The sequence below is a fragment of the Scomber japonicus genome, chromosome 2 (genome assembly GCF_027409825.1).
Source record: "Scomber japonicus isolate fScoJap1 chromosome 2, fScoJap1.pri, whole genome shotgun sequence".
NCBI lineage: Eukaryota > Metazoa > Chordata > Actinopteri > Scombriformes > Scombridae > Scomber > Scomber japonicus.
This window is the reverse complement of record NC_070579.1, coordinates 34,459,804-34,481,939: the sequence shown is the minus strand read 5'-3', so window position 1 is coordinate 34,481,939 and position 22,136 is coordinate 34,459,804. Positions and strand designations below refer to the sequence as shown.

Sequence of the window (22,136 nt, the reverse complement as noted above, 5' to 3'; positions counted from 1 at the left end):
GGGAGTTTGAGTGCAGGTTAGAGATAGGAAAGGTAGTGAAAGTTGCCACAATGAACATTTCAGTGACTGGTGAGTAGACCTGTGTTCCACCTCAGATATGATGCTTTTTATCCTAAGAATATTGATGTCTCTAGGTGTTTCATGTGTCATGACTTTTTTTTCTACCCACAGAGTTGTTTTCAGTGCCCACTCTCACCATGTCTCCAGCTGAAGTCTTTCGAAGGGAACCACTGACACTAACCTGCAAAAGTGAAAGCCTTGCCTCCGAAAGACTCCACAAGGAAGAGTTGATGTACACTCTGGAGCCATCTGATGCTTACCTAATCTCAAGGGGTGCTGGAGTATTTCAAGGCAAGGCCCTGAGTGCTGATTTCAACTATACCTGCACAGCTACAGCCAAGGGCATCATGAAACAAAGTAGAATCCTGACCGTCCGTCCTAAACGTGAGTTTACTTGCCTCTTTCAGATTTAAAATGTACTGAACACATTAACAGTGAACTTAAGCCTATGTGTCAGCAATTTTACATGTTGTCCTCATATCTCTTAATCAGAAAAATCAGTTTAATAAACCATGAAACACTGCTATGAGTAAATTGTTGAGGAGAGAGTTTTTATTCATGTCACCTGCATTAATGTGTGACTGAGTATCCAGAAAATGTAAGCAAATAAGCGAATGATAATTATTATAATCAGTATTTATACATTAAAATGGATCAAATGACTATGTGTAATATGAAAGAGGTCACTCATAGTGAAACCACTACAGTTCACCTTAACTCTGCTGGGATTTTTCATCTTTCAGCTTATTGTTCTGGCCTGTAACTTAACTGTTATTTTTTAAATATTGTTATATGTGTTCGGATACAGCACTAAAGCTCTAAAACTCTACCATATTCTACCTGTCCAGCATCAAACAGGAAGACACAGTTAGCAGCTAGATGATGAATATGGAGCAGCATTATCAGCTCAAGAAACAGATATTTCCCTCAGGATATGGTGGAGACCAAAGACAGAGCTGAAAGGTTTTGGATTTACATGTAAATTAGTACAGTCATCAAGTGGCCAGAAACATGGCTTCAAATGAATGTTAATGTTCCTCTGTACCTGCTGAATGTGTTAAAAAGTTGTTTTCCATATCAACTTGTGTTCACAGCTTCCTCTGCCCCAAATAGCCCAAAAAATCTGTTAACGCTGGTCCCAACTTACTGTCCTATCATGCTATGAAGATGCGGACATTAAAAAGTAAAATTGGCTGCCTAATGTTAAATGATAAAATGAATTTGATCCCGCTAACGCACAAGGTGCTAAATAACATGGAAGTGTTGTGGCTTTTTCTGTAATGATAGCAGGATGAAGTTGTGAGGAGGGTTTTCACGATGTCTGAGTGACAGAAATCATTCAGGTTAGGTTACATATTCCATGCATGAAAAGGGTTGAAGTTATTGATTCATAGGATAAGCCCCCACTTTGTTTTTCCCTTTCTCCTCTTCAGTTCTTGTCTCCACTCCAAAGATCACGGTGCTTGGCAGGGTGATCCTCGGACGGCCCTTTGAGATCCTCTGTAACTCAAGCATTGGCACCCTGCCGATAAACTACACCCTGATATATGGCTACGATCCACTGGGCATGATCACCATCAAGCAGCCCTCTGAAGAAGCACGCTTCACAGCCACCATCAATCGCACTGATGACATAAGCAAGTACATATGCCAGGCATATAATGGTCACAAGCAACAACAACCTCCGCTCAGTAGAAGACTTGAAGCTACTGTCATAGGTAAATATTCAAATCTGTTTAGTATGTTTTTGATTTGCTTCATCAACACTGGACAATATATTCAAATCAGTCAACAGGTTGCTGCATGTAGTTTTTAACACTAACAACAACCCTGAACAACACTACTTAACACCCTTCAATCATTTAATTCATGCAAATGAAGTTGTTTCTAAATATGTTTGCTGTTTTTTTTTCTCCCAGTGCCTCTTTCACACCCGACTCTGACCGTCGTCCCCACCTTGGGAGAAATCTATGAAGGAGATCATCTTTACTTGATATGTGGTGTCCAAGGCACACCACCTGTCACCTTCAAGTGGTACCGTGTTGGGAAGGAAAATCCACTGCACACCAACACAACCAACTCCAATAACACAAACTTCCAGGTCAAAGATTTGACCAAACATCACAGCGGCATGTACTTCTGTGAAGCCATCAACCCTGCCAACATTGTTGTCAGCAGTAAGCCGGTCACCATAGAGGGTGAGACTGTACATTTTGTAGTAATCCCAACAGTTCTGTGATCTCTGATCTGATCTATCTATATCTACCATCCTTATCAAAAGAGACGAAAAATACCTTTAAACAAAAAGTAGAGGAACATAGTTTAGGTCCAGGGGCGCAATTGGTGAGAATCAAGAGATGACTAACCCTGTGGAGCAGATCACAGCAGGGTGTGGTCACAATTACACCAGATTATACATGACCTAGAGTGTCATCACAGAATCAACAAACTTTTCAACCCACAATGAGTCAGCATAACAATGCTTTTCCTCCTAGCATTGACTGTGTGTGTGTGTGTGTGTCTCAGCTCAGACTCACACTGATCTCAGAACATAGCAGGAAGTCCAGTTCTTCCTGGTATTTTCCACCAGAACCCTTTCTTATATCTCTTTATGAAATACAATCAACTACTAGACTCAACCCAAATGAACTCATCTTTACTCAATTTGCACCACTTCTTCAAAGTCCTAGCATATAGACTAACCCTAACTCTAACCCTTTTATAGCCAATATTAAAGATCAGGGACACTGAAGTGATCAAGTTTCTAAACACCTGGGATATTGATTTATCTCTGAAGGCTGGAAGTAAAGGAGCTCTTACATGTTACTAATGAAGGTATCTGGAGCCTTTGAGTAAGTCATAGCAGCGTCTTCCAGAGGCTAATGCGAACATTGACAGCTGTGAGCTCCCACCTCTGACTTTAGCATTCTCTGATACAACTTTGAGGCTCACTTAAATCATTGAGAAGGGAATATCTCTGTATTGCTGCCAAAGAAAATAAGTCAGAACTGTATCTCTGACTTCATATCGTATCAGCAGATACTCAGTGCAGTTACACAGGAGTTCATGAACTATAGAGATTGTTTTGTGGTACCAGTTCTTCAGATTTTAGAGGTTTAATCAGTGTATATTAAGCATACATGTTGTTGTTTAGTAACCTCGACCTTTGTGTCATTGTTTTTCGACCCTGTTTTTCGCTCTGCTGCCTCACCTTTCTCCTCTAAAGCAACCTTTGTCATCCTGTCCTGTTTTACTCATTCTCCTACTTCCTCCTTGTGTTTTTGTTTGTTACTGACTCTCTCTTCTCTGTGTGTGTTTCTCTCTCCATAGTTCGCATGGCATTGTGGAAGAAAGCGTTGATTGGGGGGGATCTGTCTGCTGGTGTTGGCGGTGCTGGCCTTGCTGTTTGTGCTGTACTACAGATCCAAGAGAGGTAGAGAGACCTACAGTCCTCCAGCGACTCAGGCCTCTTATATCTAACTATGTATGAAAACCAACCTTCCTCCTCCTCCTCCTCCTCCTCCTTCCTCTTGCTCCTCTCACCTATCCAACGCTGTATACAGTTCTCTTTATAAATCCATGGTTGGGCATCATTTCATTTATATCCTGTGCATATAGAAACACATGTACACTGATGCTTCACATTCCTGCTAATGGTTTCACAGTATGACGTGAAACCAATCTGCCTTGTCTTGCCTTAAAAACATGTTTTTTCATGTGCTAAACTTTACACAATGCACAATACACAGTGTGTTGTGGTGACAAAACCTTATTTCGAAAAAAGCACCACAGGGTTTGAGGTTCGAGGTTGCTCCTGCAGCAACACACTGCCACCAGAGTGACACTACCTTCCATAGGCTACAACACGCAAAACCACCAGTATTATAGTTTGAAGTATGTTATTAGTTTAGTAGCTACAGGTAGCTTGGTTTTACTATTCTTGTGCGTAGCCTACCACCGACTGCCCTCACCAGTCATTACTTTAACAGCCATAGGTCATTTCCTTCGCCTCAACTGCCATGGCATGTTTTGTGTAGTAGCCGTAGTGATCCATACTCACTTCCATGATCCATGTTCTAATATGCATGCAGGGGTCATACTGTTGTAACCTGGCTACTTCTTGTGTATGTAACTGTCTATGTTGCTGTAGATTTATCCTATTTAAGTTTTCATACAAGCACATTATCATGTCTGTGTGTCTGTCTGTGTGTGTGTGTGTGTGTGTGTGTGTGTGAGTGCATTGTCCCTGTCTGTCTCTGACGTTTTGCATGTACATTGTGTTTGTGTGTGTATTCCCGTGGCAGGAAAAGTAGGATGTTGTTAGAACACAGATGCAGTAGGAAGTAAACTCTACTGTGTTTATGCAGGAAGAAGCTGCTTGAATAGTTAAATCATAGAACATGGCTTTGACTGTCAAGTGTTGCAAGCTGCTTAGAGCGCCCATTATCATCTTCTTCCAGGCGCAGCGCCGCTCTATGATGTCACAGAGGGGAGATTGATCAATGGGATGCGAGATAGCGTGGCGTCGCTTCCCGCTGACATCAGCAACAGGAGCAGCTGTATAGGGTTGGTCCGATGGACGATGGCATTGTCCATCAACGATTGCATACAACCCCAAATCTGCATTATATAAACTAACGAAATTCGTTAAAGTAAGTCATTTGGCGACTTCTAAGTCATTAAACTAAGTCTTACTTTTACTGGAGTAATCTACCTCGTTCGCACCTGTCATTGTACATCTTGTATTGGAAAACTTAAAACTTACCTACTGAGCGAACTCTCCCGTTCTCTCCTATGAACGAGTCAGACAACAACGTGTATCATCTTAAATAATTTATAATCGTTATATTTCATGACTAGGAAACCCCCCGCCATCACGATGTTTTGCTTTCAACGTCATCGATCGGCCATTTCCTGGTCATCGCCCAACCCTACAGCTACAGTATCCCAGCTACAGTGTAGAGACACCCTGATGTGGGAGGGACTTGAATTCTTTTTAAAGCAAACTTTCAAAGAAAATGAAGTTCTAAAAAAAAGACTGAGAGCAAGAAATGAAAAGGCAGTAATCCTGCTTGTCACACCATGTGTTTTGGACAGGATTTGGACACATTCTGTATTCATAAAAATATAGTATAATTCTATAATATGGAAACATGCATTAGTATTTACACTGAACTTGTGGGATTCAAATAAATAATCAAATTAATAAAATAAGATTAAAAAAGATAAATCAATTTTCGTTTCTTATATCAAATACAGATGGCATTTTGAAATAAAGTGTATTATAGAAAGCTTTTGATTGTGCTTCTTAAATAAAGTGCTTGGGTTTAGAAAAATAAAAAAGAATCCTTTTTTGCTTTTAAGCTTAACTTAAACTTACTCATAAACTTAATTTCACATCTAATAACTTTATAACAAGACGTCTTTCCTCTTTTTTCCGTGTGTATCTCACTGACAGTCGAGTCTCTCCGCATGTCTGAATGCACGGATTTGATTGGTTGATTAGTGCCATGAGAGAAGATTGGCTGGAGAACCTGTTCCAATTAAAATAAAAACACTTGGACAAAATTTAACAATCCTCAATATTCCATAAGTTACAGGTCTGGGTCCAAATAGGACGGCCCGTGGTCCAGATCTGGACCACGGTCCACCTATTAATGACCTCTGCTCTATAGTACTGCATTCGATTTATTTGATATTGACCAGTGCAAATGTGTTATTTATGGTTCAATAATGCTTTCTTAATATATTTAATTACAGGTTAGGATATGAAGTTGAAGTATGAATCATTGATTTTATTTTATTACTGTATTTTATTTCATTTATTTTCATTCCAATTTCTCAGTCTTTTCTCGCTGCTTTTCATGACATTGGCATCAACAACAGAAATGAGGGAGTATCCAATTAGCAAGCATGTTATTTTCACATAGTAAACAGGAATAAAATGATCTCCCTTTTATCTGAAGGTCAGTTTTCTCCTCACACAAAGAAATGAATTAGTAATCGAGGTATTCACTCAAAAGAGCTCCAGAAAAGAGACTGAAAGACGTCTAAAAGCAACAAGCCCGGTACTATTAGTCCTTGCACATTGTTTACCATTTGAATACATATTATTTTTGTTATCTTCCATTTTTATCCTGTAGTTAAACTTTTAAGTCTTTTCCAAGGACTATTTTAGTTAGTTAGTTAGAGCTGCAGCATCCAAACTCTGCAGTCTGCCACTGAACGCAACAATACCAGAACACACACCCCTGCTGCGTCTACTAAGTCTGAGCCTGAATTCTTCCTCCTGAGAAGCAGTGAACCAAAGTGCTTCACTGAACCTACTGCAGCTGTTCTCATCTGGCTGTCACCTGAGAATCACAAAGTCTGCTTCGCCCTGCTCAGAAGTTTGGCTCATAATCACCCCTTCATCACCACGGAAACAGCAGGAAAAACCACCTGCCAGAGTTTATGCACAGACCTATTTATGACTTGGAGCTATGAGACTGATTCATTTCATTTTACTCTTCAAAGTGATGAGTGGTGCCCCATATAATTTACAAGTGTTTAATATTCATTTTAATTGGAGTGGTATCCCTAAAGAAAGACGATTGCATGGAACACTTTTAAAGATTGAGACATTGTGAGTCTGACAATGTGACAGGAATGCAATGGTAAATACAAGGCTGCATTAGTACCTCCAGGGGCCCCTGTTCACTGAGGCTCACGTCCCCCAAACAACTTTTATTTTATACCAATTGAATAACACTGCTGTCGAGTGGAAACCTTGTAACTCAATGGTTTTGGACATAGGACATACTTTCCAACAGTGGTATCAACCGAAATAAGTAGTAATGAAACATCTCCCATCAAACGATACCTGCAATCAAGCTTTTTTGTACCCAGAGCTAAAAATTATGACTATTTGTATGGACTTGCTCACAGCCAATCAACACAAGTGTTCTTCAATTTAATGCAACATGTGATTTGCCCACTGCCACAGCAGCTACAACCTGTCTGTGGTGGTGAAGACGCAGTGAATTTGAGTTAGCGTGTATAACAGTTCAGCGGCCAAGATGTACTGGTACTGGTATCATCATTTTTTTAACGATACCCAGCCCTAGTCACCATAATTATCAACATCAAGAGATTGGGTCAAGCTTTGTGTTTTATTTGTGTGGAGCCCAACAAAAAAAAAATCTCAATCATCACTGAGGGCCCCTTTCCGCTCAAGGGCCCCTGGGCACTGGGCCCAGATTGCCTGTATGGTAGATCTGGCTATACGTAAGTCTGTGGAGTGCTCTTTTAATGTACAGACATGAATCTGCCTCTTATAAAGAAAAGAAAATGTCTATTTATCAAAATGTTCAACTATTCCTTTAAGAGGCACCTTGAAGGCTGAATATGAGTTGAAATAACCACAAAGAACTCAGCATAGATTTAACCCCAATGTCATTCTACCACAAGTGTTCATTTGTACATAAAAGCATCACTTTTGCTCCATAGTGTTACATTTTCACATGAATTCCTTCAAAGAACTGTGTACCTGAATCTAATAATGACACACAGACACACACCTTTACACTCAAGGCTCACAACATTACTGCACCTGAGAAAAAGTTCTGCCTGTAACCTTCAGAGACACTTCCTCAGCCTGCATACTGGTTTTTAAAAAGTCTCAGTGTCGCTAAAAAATGGTTTTGGAAACTTTTACTGACATCTAATTGAGTATGGCAGCGTATCGCTTGTCAGTGGTACGCGGCGGTGTGTAATGGCTAATCTTATTTCTGAAATTTGGTAGAAAGCCTGATATGGCTTGTGTTTCATGGATTACTTCAAAGCTAATTTCCCACCAAGCCATCAAACGCCAGAGCTGGTGTTGACTCGAAGTGTTGCAATTCTGTGCATGCCTGTAGACAAATTAGAAGGCGCCCCGGAGAGTGACAATTACATCAGGATGAGAAAGGGAGTTATAACATTTCATGCACAGAAACTGATACAAAGCTAAAAGCCTGAGCATGGGTGTATAACGCTGACGCTACCTGATACCTAAACATGAACACGACCGAGCCAATACAATTTTTGGCACTGAGATTGAAACAGTAGATATGTGTGATTGCAACCTCAGAGGTGACCGTATATTCTATGTAAACAAAGAGATCAGATTCCTCCCCCCAACGGCAGAGACGAACCAACATTTTCTGACGCCACACTAATTGAGGGAGATGGATATACTCCCAACAGAGAATTATATTAGCATGTTACACAACTACATGAAGACTGCTGGGGTTATAAGCAGGGAGTGTACTGCCTGCTAATGGAGTTAGCAACGGATCGGATGATTGCTGAAGCCGTCCTCGTCGGCTCTCTTGGAATTTTTTTGAGAAGCACTTGTCATCAGCGTTACCGGAGACAGCCAGTCACTGCTCTGGTACAGATCCACACCATCTATGACAGATTTGCATAATGGTATTTTCCTCAGGGGAAGCACTTGAGCGCAATTATTATCACTGTCACTTGAGAGTGGAAATTAAAGAAAGAAAGAAGAGGGTTCAAGCCCCTTTTCTGTGAGGGGTTTGTCAGTTTGCTTCAGGTTGTGCACCCAAACATATTGAATGTTGCGTTTCAAAGCGTTTCAGTGCATCTCCTGAACAGATGACAACGTGGTGTGTCAGCTTTTTCCAAAACACGCTCTCAAATGTGAGACACACTACCAACCAAAATAAAATATAACTCAAGATGCAAAGGTGTTTAATAAAAGCGTTAAAGGCTGGCTGAAGCTGTGTGCATTTTTAATATGGCAAGACTTTAAATGATTTTATGTTCTAAATTGTATCTCACTCATATAACTTGATTTTCCCCCCTTTCTGTTACCAAAAGCCTAACTAGGGACTAGGCCTGTCACAATAACTACTTTTGTTAGATGATATATTGTCTCCGAAATAATCACGATAAACAATATTATTGTGATTTGAAGATCATATTATACCACTGATGTAATGATAATAAAATAGCATTGTGCAAGGGGGGCGGGGGTGGGATTAGAGAACGGGTGCTATGCTTCTGTAAAAACACAGACTGCCATTATGGGCCAGGACAGTTATTTACCTTTAATTCCATATAAGCGGTGCACAGTGAGGAATGGAGGCAACTTCTTGCTTAGCCAATGTGACATGAATAGCCTCTTAGCTGCTAATGTGAAGTGTGGCAATATTGAGGGAAAAGAATGATCAAGGTCATGTCCATGTATGATAGGATAAGTCGATGTATAGACATGATGATGTTGATAATTATGTTATTGTACGATACGTTGATAATGTAATTACTCCGACAGACCTACTAGGGACTGCAGCTGGAAACTATCAATAGTTATAAACTCTGTATTCAGAACATCAACTTGTTTGTAACAAGTGAAAGTGATACTATGTTAACTTGCATTGTCCCTATCGAATAACTTGAACAAAATAAAAATAAAATAAGAAAACACACATCTACAATCCACATGACGGGAATGTACAAATCTTATCAGGAAAATATCATTGAAATACTCATCAGAAATGGACGGTAAGGCAGTCTAAATATTGACGTGTAGAGCAGAGGCACAGGTGGAAATATAATCCAGTTGCATCAGATATCACATAAACTTTAAAAGAGTGTTAGTTTGTGATGCGAGTTATCTGAGAATCTTAGCTTTCTTATCTGCAGTCTCATCTGAAATCACTTCAGTGTTAATAATGGGGTTATCTTTACACATTTTAGTAAATGAAGAGGTTTTTATAATCTGACTACATTACAGAAACTCAAAGCTCCAGACATCAGTAGCTCTCCTTCTAAATAAGACATATTAACTTCATATTACTAGCCTATATTAGATTAAGATATTAATTCAATATTATGTTCCTATTTTAGACAGCAGGCAGACACCTGCTCATCAGGCAGATTTAACTTGAATTTGTTGTTCTCTCCTCAACAGGTCACTGAGGCACCAGACTGAAACAAAGTGAACATTTGCATATTAATGAAATCCAAATTTTGCTTTCCCGCAGGTATACATAAATATTTGTTCCAGCATGATTTGTATTCAGAGAGTCACATTAGCATTAGCTACACAAGGAGGCCTTGGCTTGCAATAAAAGTCACACTGTCAAAACAGCACTTGCCCACCGACACGCACACATTGACACGTACGTCCAAACGGAGTCCACTCGTACACACAGGTGCACACTGAGAAGTAATTGAGGATTCTGTCCATTGCTTTGTCCCTCTCTGACATTTCTTTGCTCTTTTTTTGGTTTTTAGAATGCAGAGTGCAATAAAAACAAGAGGGGGCAAAAAAAATTCACACTTTGAAAACTTAACTTAAATAATTCATCCATTGACTCTTGTCAAGGCTGGCAGCTCTTTTACAGAAGCAACATTTGTACACAAGTAGAAGCAACACAAAATATTAAGTAGCACATCAGCTTTTCAACATCTTTTTTACACTGATATGATGTGTAAGCTGAGTCACCGAACGACAAACCTCTCCAACACAGAAGAAAAGAAAACAGATGTTCATCTTTGTCAATGGTGGATAAAACTGTGACTTCAAATTGGTTTTTAAAAAAAAGGTCTTAAATTGAAGTGCCTCACCTGTGACTGATGCTCTTCACTCTTGTACACACCCTGCACCTGTAGCAGGTTTTTGGCTACACCCACACAGGGCAGTCCTGACAGCACTCCCAGGTGACACGCCAGGCCGAACTCTGCATGGGTCAAACAGTGACAGTGGTGCACCTTTACGTCTTAACAAGTGTTCCTCCAAGTCTCTATTTTATATACTTTCTTTAAGGAATAATTCAACATTTTGAGAAATATATTCATTTGCTTTATTAATGACATAAATCCCACTGGAGATCAAATCCACCACTGAGTCATTTCATAATAGTTCTGACCTCCCTGCCCAGTCTTGTTTCTACTTAAGAATTCAGTTACACTTATTATAAATACAACTGGGCATTGTAGTTTTGAGCAAAGATTACTCTAACAGAAGTAAGTAGTGTCTATGTTGGAGATTATTACACTAGTGAATATTTCTTTTGTATACGAAAAATAAACACAAAAATAAACATGAGTGCCCATGTTAATGGTAATGAGGGAAGATGTCATTCTATTTCTGTGTTTTTAGACAATGAATGTCTATGGCACAAGGGAATTTACTATGTCAGGCTTTAGATATACAAACAAAATATATTATGACTGTATCAAGTTATTTTGTTTTTGGTCTTTTCATGGGATTTGTTAATAAGAGGAAAAAATATCATATTCACAGCCATATCTGGAAAGCTGAAGGCTGAGTCAGGACCTGCTTAGCATAGAGGCTGGAAAAACACCTTTAAATCATTACACCTTATATATTTATCAGAAACCTAAAAACAACTGTGGTTTTGGAGGGACTTAGGGCGTGTTTATGCTAAGCTAGGTTAAACATATCCTGTGAACTTAATGCACAGACATGCACATTACATACATGGGACACTATGTAGAACAGGTTGTATACAAATTGGAAGATGGGCGGTTTGATCCCAGGATCCTCCAGTCCACAAGTCCTTGGGCAAGATACTGAACCCCAAATTGCTCCCAATGGTTTTGTCAACAGTATTTAAGTGTGAATAAATTCTGATGAGCAGGTTGGCACCTTGTATGGCATCACCTCTGTCATCAGTGTATTAATGTGTGTGTGAATGGATGAATGTTGATGTGTGTTGTAAGGCATTTTGAGAGGTTCACTTGAATTTGAATCTCACTCTATGGAAGAAAGCAAATAAGTGTATTACCCAAAATGCTGAGCTGTTCACTCCTGGAGAATTACGCATTGTTAACACAATGTGAACCCAACTGCTGCCATAAAAATGACTGCAATATATTTTTACACATTGCAGACATGTTGACTTGAATTTAGTCAATGATGACTCAGTTCCATTAAATATGCCAGTAAGTCACTGCCAGCACGCACAATAACAAAGCTGCTCATTATCTCAGTTATTAACCATTATTCTTGCCATGATCTGCTGTGAAAAAGGTTCAGTTTATTGTCAGGCATTTTGTCTTACCTCTGTAGTGAAAGAGGCCATTTCCATCCACAAACACCACCTGTTGAGAGGGCACACAACACATGTGAAATGAATCCATGACAAAAATAAAATCATAGTCAGGCACATTAAATATGAATATCATAAATAGCAGGTAAAATGTGTATTTCTTCATCTTTACTGGGACATTAATCAAGTTCTGAGCTGTTGCTCACTGTCCAGCATTTTTTCACATTAACTTGTTTCCAGACTAATAAACCTTTCTGACAGCAGACATTTAGAGATATAGCAGGAAAAAGCACAGGACGATTAATTGTGATAATCATCGCTACTTAGACGCTTCAGATGAACTAAACCTGTGTTAATGACATTACCTCCACCTGAGATATTCCTGTAATGACAATCAAAGTGTTTTTTTTCCACTTGTGTACAGTCTATGGGCAGAAACTGCACTTACTGTCTGTTACAATGAAAGTGCAGAGTGTGACACAGCACAGCGTCTTCATCCCGAGCTTCAAAAGTTAAAGTTAGCAGGAGACGAGATTCTTGAACTGATATTCTGACACTTCCAACTTCCAGCACACACCGATGATTTCTTCAAGCCAAAGGTGACTTCACACACGTATTTCTGCAGTGACTCATAAGTCAACTGGAAAATTCTCTTCAAAGGTTGCAGATAAAGAGAGCAGTGACTGCATGTGTCCCGGGCTAAATGTCAGCGGAGGTAAATCCGGGCGTGCGTGACTGTGTGCATGCTGGGCGAGGCTGTGCATGCATTGTGTGCACGTGTGGTGACAGTTCGGAAGAGTAGGCGCGAGTGTGGGAGGGAGACGTGTGGGCTGTGACAAACAGAAGGGAGTGGGTGACAATGTGTGAGAGGCAACTTTTGGAGGGGAAAAAGAAGAGCTTTGTCAGAGCTGCAATTCATTCACTGTGTCTTAATGTGCAATAGGACTGTGTAAGATTTACACAATTGAAAGTAGCCCAATAATGTCAGGAAGTTGTACACATTTTTATGCGAGCAACTACTAGACTGGTAGAAGTTGAACAAGGTCTTAAAATGTAGAGCTGAGACTGACAATGACCAACATTTATCAAGGAAAAACCATCTTGATATACACAAGTTAGCAACTTCTCTCGTCTGCCACCCTGAGTTGCTCATCATTTTTGGGAAATACCTTAGTTTAGCTTAGTATACAGACTTGAGGCAGGGGAAAACAGCTAGCCTGGTTTTGTCCAAAGTATTTCCTGTTTCTCAAACACTGTCAAATGCCCCCTAAAATATGTGTCTCTATAACATTCAGAAAGGATATGTCCAAAGTGGAAAGCTCTTGTTTGTTTAACCCAATACACAAAGAAATGTGACAGATACTTCTGAAATTAGGGGGCGTTATGCACTGTAGCAGTTTATCCTTCTGCCCAGTACAGTAAGCATAGGTTTGGTCCTGGATCCATACTGGCAATAATGAAAAGAAAAACCTTAAACAAACTGAACACATATTTTTTATGAAGCAATGAATATGATCCATCAATGTGTGTACAGAAGCTGACCTGGGGCAGAAGTTCGGGCTTGTCTCTCTCTAGCTGCTGCAGAGCCTCGATGAGGAAGGGGGTCTCTCTGAAGGCAAGAAAGCCGGCGACATAGGGGGCTGTCAATGTCACCATCTGACTGTTCTCATACAGCAGCTGGGAAGAGAAGAAGTGACAGAAACATAGGTCAGTATATTATATCACCTTCTTTCTGGGCAGCAAGTTGGCTCTCTAGTGATTGAAAAGGTTGTATCTACTCACCTGCCTGTCCTGCTACATTGTACTTGAATAACATATTGGCATGATTCACACATGACATAAGTACAAAAAAAGATGATTAATGGGTATTCAGTTGGATTCTATTAGATGAGGGATGAAGTCAAAGACATTCAACTACGGTTGGGTATTTATTGTAGGTAAAGTACTACATTGGAAACACTATTCACATTTTCCGTGTGGTGTGTTTGTGAATTTGTCAGCTAATGACTCAAAATATTTCAAACATAATCTATGCCAGGTTATTAGTGTATTGAAGACCATTTGGAATACATTGTATATCAGATGTTACTTAACTGACATGCCTTTTGTCAGATGTTGGCACAGTTATGAAAAATTACATGTTTCAAAGTTATTATCTTACAAGTTTAATACAGTTTTAACTAAGTTTGGACAGTTTAACTGGTCTGAGGTTTTTGTTGTACTGGGTTCCAAATATTAGTTCCATTTTCATTGTCTATCAGTATCAGGAGGATTCAGGAGGCCACAAGCATTGACGCAACTCTTTTATCAATTTGAAAATCTTCTCCTGCTCACAGTGAGAGGACGAGCCAAAGTCTCAGACGTTGTAACATTAAAACACCTTGATCAAGAATTACAGGAGTGGCTACAAAAGTAGCACACAAAAGCTTTTGCTTCTGCTCAAAGGTGAGTCTGCAGCTTCCATACAGGGAGCTTCTCTGAATACATCCTCTATCAGAAACGCCAATACCCATGTCACTGTCATACACTGCGGTGTCCTTCATAAAACACCTCTCTGTTTTGTGGGAAAGTAGAGAGTTTTTAAAGTAGGCTACTTACTGTGGTTGAAACTTTGTATTGATTTTCATCATTAGTCATTTGTAAAAGGTGCTACAGGCCTTGAAAAAAAAATCTGAGCATTTATAACTGTCAAGAACTTCAACAATCAAGGGTTGCATTTGATGTTAATTTCTTTACAGTAACAGTTTCAATAGTGTGATAAGTTTCCTTTTTAAATGCATTGTATTGTGCAATAAAAATACAAATCCTTGGCCTTTTTTCTCTGCATCATATTAGCAGTATTACTTTGTGTCACCAATGGCCTTAGGTAGCAATGTTAGAGTAAATTGAAAGCAAGCAAGGAACATAATCACATTATTGGACAGCATTTCTGAACAACATTTCATTAGCCTCGTTGGGTCCATGTATCAACAACGTACTGTGACAAATGTCATTAATTATAACGGCTTATATAATAAGACGGAGCCAGCAGCCCATGTTAATGCACAGATAAATAGCAGGAAGGTACAATGCTTGAGAAAAGCTTCACAAAAAGTAGATGGAATTAAAACTGGGACTGTCAAGGTTGCTCATTTAACAGACCCGACCTTGAGTTGTATTGTACTGTATATTACAGCACAGCTCTCCTGTGTATTAACATTACTTTCTATGGAAGTCTGCTTTCAGTGCTTAGGTTGACTTGAAAAATAATGGGGTTTTCTAGTAAGGAACATTAAATTCGACACACTTGGGTTAAAGGACCAACATGTAATATATTTACTATGAGAACTCATAAAATGGACATGATAAATTAACAAAGCTTAAAGTAACATGCTAAGTTAAAATACTGACTGCTATCACTATAATACAGCATTCAGTAGCCTATGTTCTCCTTTGACATTTGTTTTTGCTTCAGCCTATGTGATTCTGCTCACTGCCCATTCAACCAACCATGGTGCTGTCACGTATTTTTAACACATAGTGTGGTGTTAATAGGTCGTAGTCATTTCACGTATTTTCTTCAGGGTGCCCACTTCAACACCCCAGGATGCCAGATATAAAATATTGGGCTGCAAACACAGCATGCTGCAGCCATGGCAGCAAGTAAGCACACTGAATCAACTGAGATAGATTTCACTGTGTGAGCTTTGACTCTAGGGAGGAGGAGATAGGGGAAACAATTGTCTCTAATATTTTGATTTTGGCATGCAGTACCCATTTTAAACACTTGGTGTCACTGTTGTATATTTCTCCTATAAGTGATTACAAGATAGTTTGTGAATCAATCATATTTAAATGTCCCTTTGAGCTTGACCGTTTTTGTTTGACACAGGGTCTGAACAAACTCTGAGTGATATTTGTGTTGGTTAAATAATTTATCGTGACAGTGCATTTGGCATTTCTCTCTCATAATATTACAACCACAGTGGGTTTTTTTTCAGCTCACCTCCAGGTCAGGGTAGCTGAGTACCACGAGCTGGGCGCAGGCATTGACATCATCCCCTTTGATGAAGGAGAGGTCCACTCCACCCACTCTCTCCAGGCCTGAGAACCCCAGGTTCTTCTGCCAGTCCTCTGTATCCTCCTCCACCAGCTGCTGTCTCAGACGGGCCTGCTCACTGCACAGAGAACACATTACTGAGTCCACAAGTGCAACAAATGCTCACACGTGTGCCAAAATACACACAAGACTGGAGACTTCCATCACTCTCACAGTGACTCTTTTATTACAGGGGCTCAAGCTAGATGGCAACTACATCTAGGTTACTTATGTTTTCTGGTACTGCTGAAGATTTGCCTATATTAGTAATGAAAAAATCAATAAAGAAATGATGATCTATTAAAACATGCTTAATGTAGATTTTTTTACTACTATTGTTGTCTGTTTTATTGTTTGTGTACTTACTTATTATTTATTGCTCTTTATTCTGTCTATTGACGCTCTTCTATTTTTCTTTTTACTGTCCACTTGCTGCTGCTATAATGTGAATTTCCCCACTGTGGGATAAATAAAGGGATATTTTATGTTATCTTGTAATAACTTTTTGCCAATAATGGAATAAGTTATTATAGGACATAATATTGCATCATGGTGATATTGCCTTTTCATAACAAACTGACAAATCAGTGGTGGCACAGGTCCAGAGCTGCTGGCACATAGTTCTAACAGTCTACACTGTACAGTACTTATTTGTTTGTTTGTTTATTTGTTTTTACCAAGCTCATACTTCAGGCTAGCACATGATAACAGGAGCCTCAAATGTTGGACTGAGTTGCAGTGATATGAAGTGCTTGAAGACAGCGTGCTGGATAGTTACAAGGTGTATTTAATGCAAGAAGAGCAGTCTAACCTTGTCCATTGCTGGACCAAACCTTCTTCAGGAGAAGCAGACATCTGTGTCAGCCCGGCGGGAAGGACGGGTTCCGGTTCCAAACACGAGTAACGTGAACACCATGGAAGATATTAGTTGGGCTGTTTACTTCCGTGTCCTGATGTCAGCATGAGGGCGGAGCTGTGTGAGCTCAGTGCGGCGGTATCTGGGCGGTATGTGGGTTAATGCTGCCATCTAGTGGCCATGAAGGTGAATCACAAAAAGTTAAAAAGAAGCATCATTATACAGCTCGATGTAAATGTGATCATTATCCCCTCAAATTACAATAATTAGACAATTATGCAAACAGGCAATAACAATGACCCGTAGGAAGTCGACGCATTGTACATTTTTGCTTTTAAAGGATAGGTTCAAAGTTTTTCCAAGTCGGTCTTAAAATAATTAGTCAGGTGCCTAATTGAACACCAAAATATGTTTTCCTCACATTATTAAATATAATTACAGTGTTACAGTTATGCAGTATATTGGTGCAACCTGGAGAAACTGTTACCATGTGTCTTACTTCTGTTGTTCAGTTTAATGGACAGGTTCAAAATTTTAAGTCTGTCTTAAAACAACAGTCAGGTGCCCAAAGGAACATTGAAATTGGCTTTTTCTTGTTGTAACTATTCCTCTTGTTCATACTGACCATTAGAATATCACTTCCTAATGTACTTGCGATGCAAGCGATGGAGGACAAAATCCACAGTACAGTCCTGTGTAAAAATGTATTAAAAAGTTGATCTGAAGCTAATATGAAGCTTCAGCTGTCCAAATGACTCAAATCAATTAGATATCTTTATCTTTAATCTTTTTAGTGCCAAAGCTACAGCTCAACAGGGAAAAACAAAAAGGGAATTTGATGCTAAAAAGACTGTAAATGTGGCAGATATTCACTTGACCAGACAGCTGAAGCCTCATATAAACTTCACTTCGACATTTGAAGGGATCCTTTAATAGTCAGTATAAACACGTGCGATGATTACAACAAGCAAACTCTCCTGTTTGGAGTTGTTTTTGATTTGTGTGGAGGTTATTTTCTTATTTAATGACTGGTATTTTACCTCAATATTCATTTTATGATGGGTGAACCATCTGTTTATAATGGTTGGTGTTGTGCTTAATGACAACAGTCTTATAATTTAGCTGCTACATTTACCAGCTGGCACGGTGGTGACTGAATGGCATGAGTTTGTTCTTAATGGTGATACTGACAAGAAGCAGATGATGTTCTTTTTGGTTGTAAGCTGGCTTGAAGCACTGTAGATGTGCTGATGTTTTCTTGAGTTAAGTCGTTTTGTAAAGTCCAGTGCAATGGAGAAAATCCATAACAGTTTTTACATGTTCTGCAATGCGTATTGATTACAATGAATCTGCACTTCTCCACACACTGTTTGCATGATGCTTAATTTAGAGTGACAGTGTATTAGATCAAAACATGAGTCACAGTTTCAGTTCCTTTCACAGGTGCATTTTCCTACACTAACACTAGATGTAAAGGTGCCTTACAGCAACTCATGCTCACCAAAACCAACTTGTTGCAGCCTATTTGCCTCTGGAGTGTATATGTACACATGATTTCACCCAAAACAATAACTTTTAGACATGAATATAACATTTATTTGCTGTCAATATTCATGACATGTTATTGTGAGTTATTGAGTATTAATCAGTGGTGAACAATGTAATGAGATGTTAAAAAAAAGCTTCCATACTCTTGGCCAAGCACATTTCATTTTGACAGCAGCTTTAAAAGTTTGAGTCTGTCCCCCAAAAACTCACACTTGTGTTAACATAATCTCTTGACAGCTGTACGATGTCTCAAGTTTGACAGTAAAGCATCCAGGTGTTAATTTTCCTTTGATCAGCACATCAACAGGACTGTCTTCTTCTATCCACGAACCAAACTAACCCATAGTAGAATAACCAGCACCTGAGATGTTAATTCAGCTCCAAAAATCATTTTCATTAATATGATTCAGGTCAGTGGGGACGGATCATCTTCTCTGATCATTACTGAAGTCAGTCATGCAGCAAACATGACTCATTTTTTATGTTTCTCATTAATTAAAAAGGCCAGTAAAAAGTGAACACAACCAAAGGCCCAGTGCTTCTATGTTATAGGAGATAAATAAGCATTTTAGCTCATGAATTCAGGGGAAACATGGTTGTTTTGGAAGCTACCTTTATTCATCACATAAACAAAATGATTGTGACAAGTGTAAATATTTTCTCATAATTCAAGTTTAATGTTTTCCACAAAAAAAAAAGTAAAGGCGCCATATTCTGATTAATCCAAACAAGTACTTTTTACATAATTTTCACACATAAAGAGAAGATATGCAACAATGTCAGAAAAGGAAAGAGAGAGACGGACAAATGCGTGGAACAGTCGAGACAAACGCTTATAGCCCTCATTCGTCAATGAGATCTTTATGAAAGTTTATGTGCGGAAAGAGCTGAAAGTTAGAGAGGCGGGAGACGAAGCAGACAGTGAAAAGTTCTGTGGTATCTCTAACACTCGATTCAAAGATTCAAATGAAAAAGAAACATCTGATCTCAGTACGCTTAACACCCACGGCTTCTGCTCTAGACGAGAAGGTGAGCAGGTCTTACAAATCTAAAAAAGGTCCATTCTGCTTTTCAGATACACACAATCAGTGTTTGGAAAGCAAAAAAACCCCAGCAAAACTGGAGTGTTCGAGTGACAAAGAGTAGAAAGAGAGACAAGAGGATAAATTAGAGAAGTTAGGTCTGCTTTAAGTTTCATCAGAAGACCATGAAATGAAGTCCTGAAGGAAATAGCAGTTGAAGGAAAGTCAGTTTTGTAGTTCTAGACATGCTTTAGAGAAGAAGAAGAATAGGAAGAAGAAGAAGTGAGAAGAGGCAGAGTAGAGATACACACCTGCCAGGAGAGTCAGAAGGAGATTTTACACAGTTTACAGGCATATCCTTTGTTTTTTCCCCTCCTCTCACCATTTCTAACATTCATTCTTTTACACCATCAATCACACATGATAGCCCTCATTTTTCATGAGGTCCTTTTTCTCAGTAAAGCATCTCATGTTATTGCAGTTAAGGACATATTATACACCGCAAATGACTCCTTGACGTTTCATTTACAGTAAAAAAAACCAAAAAAAACCAACCTCTTTCATGTATCCAAAAAACGAGAGACAGGGCCAGTATTGTAAGGACTTTGATTCCCATGTAAGGTAAAAAGCCTCTATCAATGTTTTTTTTTTTTTTTGATCTCAGCTGCACTCGGTAACCATGGCAACAGCACCCGATGACTCTTGGCAATGGTGATCAATTACACCCTCCACATAGGCAAGATCTATGTGGACAAATCATCAATGCTTAATAACCACAGACACTGTATCAAAAAAAAAAAAAAAAGAAAAAAGAAAAGAAAAAACTGTTGCATGGATGCGTTGCATTTAGAAATGTTCATTCGATTCACAAACTGCTCATCTAATACAGTGGTGACCTTCCAAAGAGCAGGTACGCTTCTAAGTGATGCTCACAAAGGCTAAAATGGTATTTATTGACACATGGCTCTTAAAATGGCTATCTTTCTTTCTTTTTTAAATAGTAAACCCGATCACCACGTGAGCATGCAGTAACACACCACACTGCTTCACTCCATCAAGTACTCGTCTCCAGAAACACTTAAACTCCAACCAACAACAGTACATGTACAGTATCAATATGTTTTCTACTGGCGCACTGTCGAATGATAAGCATCATCAACACAGTAACATTCATCCCCTCTAATGCACACTGAATCTACATCACTCTCCAAAAAAAATCCATTGATGGCAGTGCCCGCTTACATCATGACCCTTTCAAAATTCAGGCATTTCATTGGTTTAGCCAATCAGTAGCACATTCACAAATCAGTGACAAGGCGTCTCCTTGACAACTTGATGCCTCAGTCGTGTAAATGCTGGAAACCAAATCTGGATCATTCCACGAGAGTTATTTTTCTTTCTCTCCAGAAATGGATGTAACAATAGAGACGAAAAGCAAAGTGATAATGTTGATGTTTACCCGCTCTGCTGGTCTGTACACATGATTTATGACAAACAAACAAAAAAAAGAGGTCATCTGCAAGTCAGCAGCACCCATGATCCTCCACATAACATCTTCATGATAAATAGAAATATTTCACACAGTAGAAACTCGTGTTATTGCTTCTAGCAGATTAACTTCGCTAAGAGTCAGACCCGGGTCAGAATATTCGAATGCTTTTTCTGGGGGTGTGATAAAGCCCTCGTGAGACAGACGGGTGGGGGTTGGTTTTTTTTTTGTGCCACTTGTGACGATACAATGACAGCTCATAAAACTGGAAACTTGTGCGGACCACTGTCTGTATTGTCGTGATTCATTAAGTTCCATTCAACTCCAAAAACTACGGGCTGGTTTGAAAAACACGTTATTTGTAAGTGATATTCGACCCAAGTCTAGTTAAGAGTTTACACCCCCATTCCCTCCCCACCCCTCCACATTTGACCTATAAACAATTCACCAGATTAAACAAATCCTTCTGGTAATATGGCAAACACTGTAGATTTTTGCATGTCATCAAACGTCCGTGTGTGTGTGTGTGTGTGTGTGTGTATATGTGTGTGTGTGTGTGTGTGTGTGTGTGAGTGAGTGTGAGTGTAACAGCACATCCAGTCTCTTCAAGGCGGCGCACATGAGTGAGGTCTACGTCGTCTCAGTACTGTGTTTGCATGAGTGAGCATGTAAATGCATATATGTAACAGTGTCTCCAGTGTCTTCATCCGGTCCCCTAGCGGCTCCCGGCATTAGGGAATATTGCTTCTTTCCAGCTTCCGATTCTTTAACCTTTCCCGCCGCACTCGAGACGTGGCTCAAAAAACCCCACACAAAACAAAAAACAAACATTCTGCAAATGTTCTGATTCAAACTGCTGCCCCAGCAGAGGTGCCAGGCACAAAAAAATATATGACCTCTGTGCAAAAATCAGCCCTTTAAATTGTACATACAGTCTGTTGTTTTTTTTCTTTTTGCCTTGATTTTCCTTTATTCTTCGTCTTCTGTTTGTGCAAGCATGCTTCAGTTCTGTAGAGACTGG

General features: G+C 39.4%; 1 protein-coding gene across 1 annotated transcript in view; it reads right to left on the bottom strand.

Moving 5' to 3' along the window:
• Positions 1-17,135, bottom strand: part of LOC128367947 (endonuclease V-like) — a 47,891-nt gene extending 30,756 nt beyond the window's left edge. Inside the window, exons 1-5 of the mRNA XM_053328657.1 lie at positions 17,012-17,135; positions 16,108-16,279; positions 13,665-13,799; positions 12,135-12,174; positions 10,675-10,787 (exon numbers count right to left, since the gene is read on the bottom strand). Of these exons, the coding sequence (XP_053184632.1) occupies positions 10,675-10,787; positions 12,135-12,174; positions 13,665-13,799; positions 16,108-16,279; positions 17,012-17,055 (504 nt within the window). The 5' untranslated portion in view covers positions 17,056-17,135. The remainder of the gene's footprint in view (positions 1-10,674; positions 10,788-12,134; positions 12,175-13,664; positions 13,800-16,107; positions 16,280-17,011) is intronic.
• Between the last annotated feature and the right edge of the window lie 5,001 nt (positions 17,136-22,136).